At 39.2% G+C, this 13886-nt stretch overlaps 1 protein-coding gene across 20 annotated transcripts in view; it reads right to left on the bottom strand.

Annotated features, from left to right (window-relative positions):
- Positions 1-13886, bottom strand: part of ANO4 (anoctamin 4) — a 431104-nt gene that overhangs the window by 17149 nt on the left and 400069 nt on the right. For 19 of the 20 annotated variants that reach the window (XM_061417051.1, XM_061417056.1, XM_061417036.1 and 16 more), the window contains one exon: positions 11658-11777. In XM_061417051.1, coding sequence (XP_061273035.1) covers positions 11658-11777 — 120 coding nt within the window. Of the gene's footprint in view, positions 1-10863; positions 10949-11657; positions 11778-13886 lie in introns of those variants that run through there. The other variant, XR_009736492.1, reaches the window with a different exon arrangement.

Below are 13886 nucleotides of genomic sequence, written 5' to 3'. Positions count from 1 at the left end.
AAAACAGTGTTTTGATTTTCTATATAGAATATCATGTCATCTCCAAAGAGTGACCATTTTACCTTTTCCTTCTTGATTTGGATGCCTTTTATTTATTTTCTTTTTTAGCCTAGAACTTACAATATTAGGTTGCAAAAAGGTGGTGAGAGCCTCCTCGTTTTGTTGCTGATTTTAGAGGAAAAGCTTTCATTTCCGCTTCTCACCTTTGAGTGTGACATTAGCTATGGGTTTGTCATATATGGCCATGATTATGTTGAAGTGCATGTAGTCACTCTATAACCACTTTGTTTTTTTTTTTTATAACCACTTTGTTGAGAGATTTTTTTTTATCATAATTGATGTTAAATTTTGTCAAATTTTTTTTCTGCATTTTTGAGATGATTGATTTTTATCCTTTATTTTTTCAGTGTGGTATATCACATTGATTTGCATATGTTGAGCCACCCTTGCAATCCTAGGATAAATCCCATTTGCTTATGGTGTATGAGCCTTTTAATATATTGTTGAATTTGGTTTGCTAGTATTTTGTTGAGAATTTCTGCATTTATATTCATCAGTAACACTGGCCTGTAATTTCTTGCAGTGTCTTGTTTGTGTCTTGTGGTGCCCTTGTCCCAGTGATGCTGACAACATAAAATGACTTTGGAGCATTCCCTCCTCTGCTGTTTTTTGAAAGAGTTTGAGAAAAATTGGTATTAATAGAATATTAGTAGACTTTGACTAATAGTAGAATTTATTTTACTATTTAGAAGAATTCATAGTGAAGCCATCTGCTTCTGGACTTTTGTTTGTTAGGAGGTTTTTGATTACTGATTCAGTCTCTTTATTAGTAGTACTCAGTTCAGATTTTCTTTCTTCCTGGTTCAGTCTTGGTAGGTTGTATGTTTCTAGGAATTTTTCCATCTTTTCTAGGTTGTCAAATTTGTTGACATATAATTGTTCTTAATAGTCTCTTAGGATCATTAGTATTTCTATGGTATCAGTTGTAATCTCTCTTCTTGATTTCTGGTTTTATTTGAGTCCTCTTTGTTTTTTGGTGAGTCTAGTTAAAGGTTTATTGAGTTTGCTCATTGTTAAAAGAATCAGCTCTTAGTTTCATCTTTTTAGTTTTATTTCCACTCTGAACTTTATGTCCTTCCGTCTATTAACTCTGGACTTTGTTCTAGTTCCTTGAGATGTAAAGTTATGCTGTTTGAGACCTTTCTTGTTTCCTAAGGTAGGCATTGATTACTGTCACCTGCCTCTTAGAACTGCATTTGCTGCATCCTGTGTTTTGGTATGTTGTATTTTTCATTTTCAAATGTCTCAAGGTAATTTTTGATTTCTCTTTTGATTGTTTTGAACCTTGGTTGTTCTGTAGCATGTTGTTTAGTTTCCACATATTTGTAAATTTTCCAGTTTTCTTTCTGTAATTGAGATTTCTTGCTTCATTTCATACCATTATGGTCAGAAAAGATGCCTAATATGATTTCAGTCCTCTAAATTTATTGAGACTTGTGACATAACAGGATCTATCCTGGAGAATGTTCCATGTGGACTTGGGAAGATGTAAATTCTGTTGCTTTTGATGGAATGTTCTGTACTTATCTGTTAAGTCCTTTAGTCTAAAGTCCTTTAAGACCAATGTTTATTGATTTGTTGTTGGTAGTGGTTTGTTTGGATGATCTACTGTGGTATAAAAGTCTCCTAGTATTATTGTACTGCTGTTCATTTCTTCCTTTAGGTATGTCAATATTTGTTTTATATAGTTAGGTGCTCCTGTGTTGGGAAATATATTCTCTTGTTGGGTTGACCCCTTTATCATTATGTAATGACATTCTGTTTTTATTTTGTTTTAAAGTCTATTTTGTCTGATGTAAGTATAGATCTCCAACTTTCATTAGATTTCCATTTTCACAAAATATATTTTTTCCATCCCTTCATGTTTGAGTTGTGTTTTTGCATCTGAAGTGAGTCTTTGTAGGCAGCATACAGATATCTTACTTTCTTCTTCCATTCAGCCACTCTATGTCTTTTGACTGGAGAATTTAATTCACTTACACTGAAAATAGTTATTGATAGGTGTGTACTTATTTCCATTTTGTTTCTTCTTTTCTGGCTGTCGTGTAGTTCTCTTTGTTCCTTTCCCTTTCTCTTTCTTTCTTCCTTTTGGGTTTGACTTTCTTCAGTGTTATCATTAGAGTCTACTATCTTTTGTGTTGTACTATAGGTTTCTGCTTTGTGGTTACCATAAGGCACACATATAACAGCTTGTATTTATAACAGTCAATTTTAAGTTGATTGCAACCTAGGTTTGAATGTTTTCTAAAGTGCTACATTTTTAGCATTCTAAAGCTCCCCTTACCAAGTTTTATGTTTCTAATCTGACAATTCACATTTTTATTATCTTGTGTATCCCTTAACTAATTATTGTAGTTATAGTCGTTTTTTGGACTTTTTTCTTGTAACTCATACTAACTTTATAACTGATTATTCCACTACGTTTTCTATATATTGACCTTTACCAGGGAGTTTTACAGTTTCATGTGTCTTCTTGTCACTAATTGTGAGCTTTTGTTAGGGCTTCCAAAACTATATTGAACAAAAGTAGTGAGAGTGGACATCCTTGTCTTATTTCTGGTCAGAGAGGAAAAGCTTTCAGTTTTTCACTGTTGAGCATGTTGTTAGCTGTAAATTTGTCATCAGTTCAGTTCAGTTGCTCAGTAGTGTCCGACTCTTTGTGACCCCATGGACTGCAGCCCCACCAGGCTTCCCTGTCCATCACCATCTCCCAGAGCCTACTTGAATTTATGTCCATCATGTTGGTGATGCCATTCAACCATCTCATCCTCTGTCGTTCCCTTCTCCTCCCACCTTCAATCTTTCCCAGCATCAGGGTCTTTTCAAATGAGTCGGTTCTTCACATCAGGTGGCCACAGTATTGGAATTTCAGCTTCAGCATCAGTCCTTCCAATGAATACTCAAGACTGATTTCCTTTAGGATGGACTGGTTGGATGTCTTTGCAGTCCAAGGGACTCTCAAGAGTCTTCTCCAACACCACAGTTCAAAAGCATCAATTCATTAATGTTCAGCTTGATTTATAGTCCAACTCTCACATCCATACACGACTACTGGAAAAACCATAGCTTTGACTAGACGGACCTTTGTCAGTAAAGTAATGTCTCTACTTTTTAATATGCTGTCTAGGTTGGTCATAGCTTTTCTTCCAAGGAGCATCTTTTAATTTCATGGCTACAGTCACCATCTGCAGTGATTTTAGAGTCCAAGAAAATAAAGTCTGTCACTGTTTCCATTGTTTCCCCATCTATTTGCCATGAAGTGATGGGACTAGATGCCATTATCTTAGTTTTCTGAATGTTGAGCTTTAAGCCAACTTTTTCACTCTCCTCTTTCACTTTCATCAAGAGGCTCTTTAGTTCTTTGCTTTCTGCCATAAGGGTGGTATCATCTGTATATCTGAGGTTATTGATATTTCTCCCGGCAATCTTGATTCCAGATTGTGCTTCATCCAAGCCCGGCATTTTGCATGATGTACTCTGCATATAAATTAAATAAGTAAGGTGACATATACAGCCTTGGCATACTCCTTTCCCAATTTGGAACCAATCTGTTTTTCCATGTCCAGTTATAACTGTTGCTTCTTGACCTGCATACAGATTTCTCAGGAGGCAGGTGAGGTGGTCTGGTGTTCACATCTCTTTTAGAATTATCCACAGTTTGTTGTGATCCACAGTCAAAGGCTTTGACATAGTCAATATAGCAGACGTAGATGTTTTTCTGAAACTCTCTTGCTTTTTTGGTGATCCAATGGATGTTGACACTTTGATCTCTGGTTTCTCTGCCTTTTCCAAATCCACCTTGAACATCTGGAAGTTCTTGGTTCATGTAATGTTGAGCCTGGCTTGGAGAATTTTGAGCATTACTTTGCTAACATGTGAGATGAGTGCAACTGTGTGGTAGTTTAAACATTCTTTGGCATTGCCTTTCTTTGGGATTGGAATGAAAACTGACCTTTTCCAGTCCTGTGGCCACTGCTGAGTTTTCCAACCTTGATGGCATATTGAGTGCAGCACGTTCACAGCATCATCTTTTAGGATTTGAAATAGCTCAGCTGGAATTCCATCACCTCCACTAGCTTTGTTTGTAGTGGTGCTTCCTAAGGGCCACTTGACTTCGCACTCCAGGATATCAGGCTCTAGGTGAGTGATCACACCATTGTGGTTATCTGGGTCATGAAGATCCTTTTGTATAGTTCTTCTGTGTCATATATGGCCTTTATTATGTTGAAGTATGTCGCCTCTGGGCCTTCCAGGTGGCGCTGGTGATAAAGAACATGCTTGCCAATGCAGGAGATGTAATAGATATGGGTTTGATCCCTGGGTTCCCCTGGAGGGGGCATGGCAATGCACTCCAGTATTCTTGCTTGGAGAGTCCATGGACAGAGCAGCCTGGCAGGCTACAGTCCATAGGTCACAAAGAGTCAGATACAACTGAAGCAACTTGCTGTGCATGTACACATGTCTGCTCTATGCCCATTTTCTGGAGAGTTTTTTTTTTTTTTAATCATAAATGGTGTTAAACTTTGTCAAAAGCTTTTTCTGAAACTATTGGGATGACCATATGGTTTTTATTCTCCAATATATGATGTTATATACCACACTGATTGTGCCAGTATTGAAAAATCCTTGTATTTCTGGGGTAAATTTTAATTGATCATAGTGTATAACCCTTTTAATGTATTGTTCGATTCAGCTTGCTAGTATTTTGTTTTAGGATTTTTGCATCTATGTTTATCAGTGATATTGGCCTGTAATTTTCTTTGGTATCTTTATCTGGTTTTTATATCAGGGTGATGATGGCTTCATAGAATGAGTTTGGAAGTGCTCTTTCTTCTGCAATTTTTTGAAACAGTTTCAGAAGGATAGTGTTAACTCTTCTCTAAATATCTGATAGAATTCGCCTGTGAAGCAGTCTGGCCCCAGACTGTGGTTTGTTCAGTTCAGTTCAGTCTCTCAGGCATGTCTGACTCTGTGACCCCATAGACTGCAGCACACCAGGCTTCCCTGTCCATCACCAGCTCCCGGAGCTTGCTCAAACTCATTCAGGTTCTTGGGAGTTTTAAAATCACAGTTTCCATTTCAGTGTTTGTGATTGGTATGTTTGTATTTTCTATTTTCTCCTGGGAAGATTATAGTTTCTAAGAATTTGTCCATTTCTTGTAGGTTGTCCATTTTATTGGCATATAGTTGCTTGTAGTAGTCTCTTCTGATCCTTTGTATTTCTGTCGTGTCCATCATAATTTCTCCTTTTTCATTTCTTATTTTATTTTATCAAGCCCTCTCCCTTTTTTTCTTGATGAGTCTGGTTAAAGATTTATGAATTTTGTTTGCCTTTTCAAAGAATCAGATTTTAGTTTCGTTGATCTTTTCTATTTTCTTTGTCTCTATTTCATTTATTTCTGCTCTGATCTTTATGATTTCTTTCCTTTTACTAACTTTGGGAATTTGTTTGTTCTTCTTTCTCTAGTTGCTTTAGGTGTAAGATTCGGTTGTTTGAGATTCTTGTTTCCTGAGGTAAGACTGCATTGCTGTAACTTCCTTCTTAGAACTGCTTTTGCTGCATCCCATAGATTTTGGATCATCATGCTTTTGTTTTAATTTGTCTCCATTTTTTCAATTTTATCTTTGATTTCTTCAGTGATGCATTGGTGGTATAAGAGCATATTGTTTAACCTCCATGTGTTTGTGTTTTTTTAGTTTTTTTTTTTCTTGTAGCTGATACATAATCTCATAATCAGAGAAGATGGTTGATATGATTTCAGTTTTCTTAAATTTACCAAGGCTTGCCTTGTGGCCCAGCATGTGGTCAATCTGGAGAATGCTCCATGTGCACTTGAGAATGTGTGTTCTGCTGCTTTTGGATGGAATGCTCTATAAATATAAATAAGTCTATCTGGTCTAATTTGTCATTTAAGGCCTGTGTTTCCTTATTGATTTTTTATATGGATGATCTGTCCATTGATTAAAGTGGGGTGTTAAAGTCCCCCATTATTACTGTGTTACTGTTGATTTCTCCTTTTATGGCTGTTAGTATTTGCCTTATATATTGAGGTGCTCCTTTGTTGAGTGCATATGTACTTACAATTGTTATATTTTCTTCTTGGGTTGATCTCTTGATCATTATGTAGTTCTCTTCTTTTGTCTCCTGTAACAGTCTTTAAAGTCCATTTTGTCTGATATGAGTGGTGCTACTCCAACTTTCCTTTGACTTCCATTTGCATGGAATACCTTTTTCCATCCTCTCGCTTTCAGTTTGTCTGTGTCCCTAGATCTGAAGTGGGTCTTGTGTGTGTGTGTGTGTGTGCATGTGCACTCAGTCGTGTCTGACTCTCTGCAGCCCTGTGGACTATAGCCTGTCAGGCTCCTCTGTTCATGGGATTTCCCAGGCAAGGATACTGGAGTGGGCTGCCATTTCCTTCTCCAGGGGATCTTCCCAACCCAGGGATCGAAACTGCATCTCTTGTGTCTCCTGTGTGTGCGGGTGGGTTCTTTATCAACTGAGCCACCTGGTAGACAGCATATATATGGGCCTTGTTTTTTGCATCCATTCATCCAGTCTGTGTCTTTTGATTGCAGTATTTAATCTGTTTCTGTTTCAGGTAATTATCAATATGTATGTTCTTATTGCCATTTTGTTAATTGTTTTGGATTTATTTTTGTAATTCATTTTTCTTCCCTTCCTCTTGTTCTCCTGTGATTTGATGACTATCTTTAGAGTTGTGTTTGGATTCCTTTTTCTTTATTTGTGTGTATCTATTGTAGATTTTCAGTTTGTGGTTCCCATGAGGTTTTGATATGGCAATCTATATATGTACACACACATACTTATAAAAGATTAAGTTGCTGGTTTCTTAATTTCACATGCATTTCCAGTGTCCTGCATTTGTGCTCACCTTTTATCAAGATTGCTGGTTTTGATATCATATTTGTGTATGGGATGATTTCCTATCTTCATAATTTTTTTTCTAGTTGTGGCCTTTTCTTATTCACCTAGAGAAGTTCCTATAGCATTTGTTGCAAAGCTGGTCTGGTGGTGCTGAATTCTCTTAGCTTTGGCTTGTTTGTAAAGCTTTTGATTTCTCTGTTAAATCTGAATGAGAGTCTTGCTGAGTAGAGTATTCTTGGTTGTAGGTTCTTCCCTTTCATCACTGTAAATACACTGTGCCCCTTTGTTCTGGCCTGCAGAATTTCTGCTGCAAAATCATCTGATAACCTTATGGGAATTCCCTTGTATGTTATTTGCTGTTTTTCCCTCATTGCTTTTAGTATCTTTCCTTTGTCTTTAATTTTTGTCAAATTGATCACTATATGTCTTGGCATGTTCCTCCCTGGGTTTATCCCATAAGGAACTCTCTGCATTTCTGGGTCTTGAGTGACTCCTTTCCCATGTAAGGGAAGTTTTCAGCTATTATCTCTTCAAATACCTTCTCAGGTCCTTTCTCTTCCCTCAGTTCAGTTCAGTCGCTCAGTCGTGTCTGACTCTTTGCGATCCCATGAATTGCAGCACGCCCGGCCTCCCTGTCCATCACCATCTCCTGGAGTTCACTCAAACTCATGTCCATCGAGTCAGTGATGCCATCCAGCCATCTCATCCTCTGTTGTCCCCTTCTCCTCCTACCTCCAATCCCCTCCCAGCATCAGTCGTTTTCAATGAGTCAACTCTTCACATGAGGTGGCCAAAGTATTGGAGTTTCAGCTTTAGCATTATTCCTTCCAAAGAACACCCAGGGTTGATCTCATTTAGAATGGACTGGTTGGATCTCCTTGCAGTCCAAGGGTCTCAAGAGTCCTCTCCAACACCACAGTTCAAAAGCATCAATTCTTCGGCGCTCAACTTTCTTCACAGTCCAACCCTCACATCCATACATGACCACTGGAAAAACCACAGCCTTGACTAGACGGACCTTTGTTGGCAAAGTAATGTCTCTGCTTTTGAATATGCTATCTAGGTTGGTCATAACTTTCCTTCCAAGGAGTAAGCATCTTTTAATTTCATGGCTGCAATCACCATCTGCAGTGATTTTGGAGCCCCCTAAAATAAATTCTGACACTGTTTCCCCATCTATTTCTCATGAAGTGATGGGGCCAGATGCCATGATCTTCATTTTCTGAATGTTGAGCTTTAAGCCAACTTTTTCACTCTCCTCTTTCACTTGGACCCCTGTTATACAAATGTTGGCACAATTAATGTTATTCCAGAGGTCTCTTAGACTGTCCTCATTTCTCTTCATTCTTTTTTTTTATTCTATTCCATAACAGTGATTCCCACCATCCTGTCTTCCAGCTCACTTATGCATTATTCTGCCTGTTATTCTGCTATTGATTTCTTCTAGTGGATTTTTCATTTCAGTTACTGTACTGTTCACCTCTGTTTGTTCTTTAGCTCTAGGTCTTTGTTAAACATTTATCTTCTTGATCTATACCTCCATTCTTTTTCCAAGCTCTTGGATCATCTTTTACTGTCATTATTCTGAATTCTTTTTAGGGTAGATGGCCTGTCTCCACTTCATTTAGTTGTCTTTCTGAGGCTTTATCTTGTTCCTTCATTTGGCACATATTCCTTGGCTGTCTTATTTTGTCTAACTTTCTGTGATTGTGGTTTCCATTCTGAAGGCTGCAGGGCTGTAATTCTTCTTCTGCTGTCTTCAACTTGGTGGATGAGACTGGTCTAAGAGGCTTGTTCATGCTTCTTGGTGGGAGGGACTGGTTCCTGCCCACTGGTGGGTGGAACTAGGTCTTGTCACTCTGGGCAGGACCATGTCAAGAGATATGCTTATCAGGCAGTTGTGTGCTCAGGAAGACTTTAATCAGTCTGTCTGCTGATCAGTGGGGCTGTGTTCCCACTTGGTTGGTTGTTTGGCCTGAACTGTCCTGGTCTGCCAGCTGTTAGGTGAGGCCAGGTCTTGGTGAGAAAATGATGGCCTCCAGGAAGGCTGATGCTAATGAGTACTCCTTAGGACTACTTTGACTATGTTTTTGTCCCTGTAGTGAGTCACAGTTGCCCCCTGCCTCTGTAGCAGACCCTCCAATACTAGCAGGTAGGTCTGACCCAGGCTCTTATAAGGTCACTATTTATTTCCCTGGGTCCTGGTGCACACAAGACCCTGTGTGTGCCCTCTAAGAGTGGGGGTTTCTGTTTTCCCTAGACCTGTGGAATTCCTGTGATCAAACCCTGTTGCCTTTCAAAGCCAGATTTTCTGGGGCTCTGCTGCCATTGCAGGGGACCCTGACATGGGGTTTAGAACTTTCACTCCTGTGGGAGAATTTCTGTGGCATATTTCTTTTCCAGTTTGTGGGTCACCGACTTGGTGGTGGCTGTGATTTGATTTTATCATGATTGCACCCTTCCTATTATCCTGTTGTGGCTTCTTCTTTATTTTGGGGTGTAGAATATCTATTTTTGTAGGTTTCTGTAGTTATTAGTTGATGGTTGTTCAGCAGTTATTCGTGATTTTGGTGTTTTTGTAAGAAGAGGTGAGTTCACGTCCTTCTACTCTTATCATTTAGTCTCTGTCTTAAGCAGCAATGTTTGGAAAGGGATCTTTTTTCTATGCAGTAGGTCTCAACAGTGGGCTTAAAATATTCAGAAAGCCATGTTGTAAACAGATTTTCTGTGATTCAGGCTTTATTGCTCCATTTATAGAACACCTGCAGAGTAGAGTTAGCATAATTCTTAAGGGCCCTAGGACTTTCAGAATGGTAAATGAGCACTGGCTTCAGCTTCAAGTCTCCAGCTTCATTAACTCTTTAATGAGAGAGTCAGCCTGTCCTTTGAAGTTTGAAGTCAGGCATTGACTTCTCCTCTCTAGCTATGAAAGTTCCAAATAGAGGCTGTTTCATCTGTCTTTAAAATCTGTTGTTTAGTGTAATCACTTTCATTAAATATTTCAGATAGATCTTCTGGATAAATAACTGCAGCTTCTACATTAGCACTTGCATGTTATAGGGGTAGCTTCTTTCATTAAATTCATGAACCAATCTCTGCTGCTGCTGCTAAGTCACTTCAGTCGTGTCCAACTCTGTGCAACCCCATAGATGGCAGCCTACCAGGCTCCTCTGTCCATAGGATTTTCCAGGCAAGAGTACTGGAGTGGGTTGCCATTGTCTTCTCCCACATCCTCTGCTAGCTTCAAACTTTTCTGTAGCTTCCTTATCTATCTCAGATCTCACAGAATTGAAAGAGTGAGGGTCTCTCCCTGAATTAAGCTTTGGCTTAAGGAAATGTTGTTGCTGGTTTGATCTTTTCTACAGATCACTAAAACTTTCTTCAGATCATCAGTAAGGCTGTTTTACTTCTCATTTGGGTGTTCACTGGAGTAGCACTTTAAATTTCCTCCAAGAACTTTTCCTTTGCATTTATAACCTAGCAAACTGTTTGGTTTAAGATGCCTAACTTTGGGCTTACCTCTGCTTTCAACATGCCTTCCTCACTAAGCTTAGTCATTTCTTGCTTTTAATTTTAATTTCTAGCTTTTAATTTAAAGTGAGAGGTGTAAGGCTTTCCTTTCTCTTGAACACTTACAGGCTACTGAAAGGTTATTAATTGGCCTAATTTCAATATTGTTGTGTCAGGGAAGAGGGGAGTCCAAGGAGAGGGAGAGCAGGGAAAAAAAGAGTAAGTCAGAACACATATAACATTTATCAAGTAAATCCACTGTTTTTCTTACATGGGCATGGTTTGTAGCACCCCAAAACAATTACAGTAGTTTTTTACTACTGTAATTACTAATACCAAAGACCACTGATTATAGGTCACCATAGCAAATATAATAATGAAAAATTTTGAAATATGGTGATAATTACCAAAACGTTGCCAAGTCACAAAGTGATCAGATGCTATTGGAAAATCAGCACTGATGGACTTTCTTAACCCAGGATTGCCACAAACCTTGTGAAGTGAAGTGAAAGTCATTCAGTCATGTTCAACTCTTTGCAACCCCATGGACTATACAGACCATGGAATTCTCCAGGTCAGAACACTGGAGTGGGTAGCCTTTCCCTTCTCCAGGGGATCTTCCCAACCCAGGGACTGAACCCAGGTCTCCTGCATTGCAGGAGGATTCTTTACCAGCTAAGTCACAAGGGAAGCCCCAGAGTACTGGAGTGGGTAACCTATCCCTTCTCCAGTGGATCTTCTCAACCCAGGAATCAAATCGGGGTCTCCTGAGGATTCTTTACCAACTGAGCTATCAGAGACATCACAAACCTTAAACTTTTAAAAAATGCAGTATCTGTGAAGTGCACAAAAATGAGATGTGCCTGTGTGTAACAAGTTGCTTTTCTCTTGCTGCTTTTAATATTCTCTACTTTTCTTAACTTTTAACACTTTAATTATAATGTCTTAGTGGGGATCTCTTTGGGTTCCTCTTACATGGGTTTCCTGGATCTAGAAGCCTGGGATTCACCTCAGAGATTGTGTTTTAATCAGTCTGGGTCACAGCTTGGTGAAGAGATTTAAAAATCCTCCAGAGGGCTGTAATGCATAGTTAAGTTTGAGAACCCCTGCTTTAAAGCCACTCAGTCAAAAAGGCTGTTACCTGAGCAACACCTCCCCAAGGCAGAGCCAGCCCAGCTGAGGCAGAGTGTGCTACACTTACCTACAGTACTTGAGAGGAGTCCCCGAGAACTCACTGCCATCAGACTCAGGTTCAGATCTGTTCTCAAAGTCAGAAATTCGGAATACAGACAAGCTGGCATTCACATAGCCAACCATGCACCTAAAGATGAAAACAGATTCTGTAATTAGGACTCTGATCACCTTTGCATCCAATTCATCAAGGGTCTACTTGCTAGAAATTACTGCAGTTATAGGTGTCTTATCTGACCCTGTCTTGTCACAGCACTCAAGTTGGAATACACTGAAAAACCCTGGCTGTGTTAAATGAGAGACAAGTCATTTCTTTTGTTCTGGTCCTTTTTGTGCAGAATCATCATATAGAACAGCACTACTCCAATCAATGCTTCAGTGAAATGGTGAAAGCATTGCATAATCAGTATAAATTAGGTCACTACTTCTTTCATAAATACACACATACATGTACACACAATCACATTCCTTCATTACTGGTTGTCTATACTTTCTTCCGAGATCAGACGAGATCGGGCGCCTTCAGGCTGATAGGGCCGGAGCCTGTCTATACTTTCTTATGTGGGGTTTCTCAGGTGCCTCAGTAGGTAGAGAACTTCCCTGCAATCCAAGAGATGCCAGAGATATGGGTTTGATTCCTGGGTCAGGAAGATCCCCTGGAGGAGGGCATGGCTACTCACTCCAGTATTCTTGCCTGGAGAATCTCATGGACAGAGGAGCCTGGTGGCCTACAGTCCATAGATTGCAAAGAGTTGGACACGACTGAAGTGAATGAGCACAGCACATACTTCCTTATAATGACCTGAATATAATGGCTATGGATATGACACCACTTCCCAACTCATCCATGCTACAATCATGGTAGATTATGTTTCCTTCATGTATCATATGCTTTCATGCCTCTGCTTAAGTTGTCTTTTCTGCTGGGATTCCTTACTCATTTTGTACAAATGGTAACATCCTCCAATGGCCAGCTGAGATGCCATCTCTTGTGTGAAGATGTCCTAATGTGCCTAGTCAGAAGCTTCATTCCCTTCTGTCTGTGGTGCTTCTGTATTTACTTCCTAATGGCCATACAGCTTATCCTAGGGTTGGCTGCATACGTGTATGTCTTCTCCTTTGGACTGTAGTTTTTTATTTTTGGATCAAAAGAGGTGTCATCGATACTTTGGTATCCTAGGATAGTCTCACGCAGTGTAGGAATCCATTAAATATTGAATTTAATGGATTTGATTGGAGAGGACATAAAGTACCAGGGGTTCTATCAAGGTCTAGAAGATGGATCAGGAATAAAATTATTACCTAGGATTATAAGCTTCTTGAGAACATGGCTTTCAGCCTGTGCTGGGGGTTCAGTATATTGGTACAAGAAACTTGGGTTTTAGGGTCATATATTGTAGCTTTGCTGCTTTCTAGCCATGTCATATTGACAAATTATGCAACTTCTTTAAAGCAACGAAAGTACCACCTCATAGGGTCATTGTGGGAAGAAAACGATATGTGTAAAACATGTCTGCTTATGTACTGCTTATATACTCTGATATACTGCTTACTTAGCATATAGCAAGATCTTAATAAACGTGAGTGGCTATTATTCATTTTATTGCATGCACCTAGCAAGAGGTCAACAAATAATTATCAACTGAAAGAATAAATAATGGTTTTCAGACTCTTTTCATTAATATGTCTGATGTGATTATTCAAAGTTGCTGAATATCAAACCCAAGTGATGACACAGATATTGTTCTGAGAGCACATGGGTTCTGTATGTGTGTTGTCTTGCTCAAGAAAAGGCTGGCCTTAAGTGAACCAAGGAGAAGGGCTCATTTATCAAGTCACTCATGAGTGAAAGTAATGGTCAGTGTGTGTGTAACATGCCCTTCTCCCACTGGCAGCAGGCCTCCCCATCACTCCTTAAAAGGGTAATTTGAAATGATTTCTCCCTCATATATGAACTGCCTAGAACATGACGTGAAAACAAATCAGTATCTTGATGATAATTAGTTGTCAGAGAGGGAGCCGGTTTTGTGAAATATAGAGCAGTCTTCTCAGGGGCTGGGCTGTGGGAAGGGAAAGGTGCTATGGAAACTGGCAAAAAACAGGCCATTGTTGAAATGGAATAATTATTTCCAGGCCCTCCTACACTTTTCTCTCATAAAGCAGCCCTGAGCTTTACTAAGATTAAAGCTGCTTGTCTAATGGCGGCTCTGTTTAAAAAACCTCAATTGAGAACTTAAAT

Source organism: Bos javanicus, chromosome 5, assembly GCF_032452875.1.
Source record: "Bos javanicus breed banteng chromosome 5, ARS-OSU_banteng_1.0, whole genome shotgun sequence".
NCBI classification, from domain to species: domain Eukaryota; kingdom Metazoa; phylum Chordata; class Mammalia; order Artiodactyla; family Bovidae; genus Bos; species Bos javanicus.
This window is presented reverse-complemented; position numbering and strand designations above follow the sequence as displayed.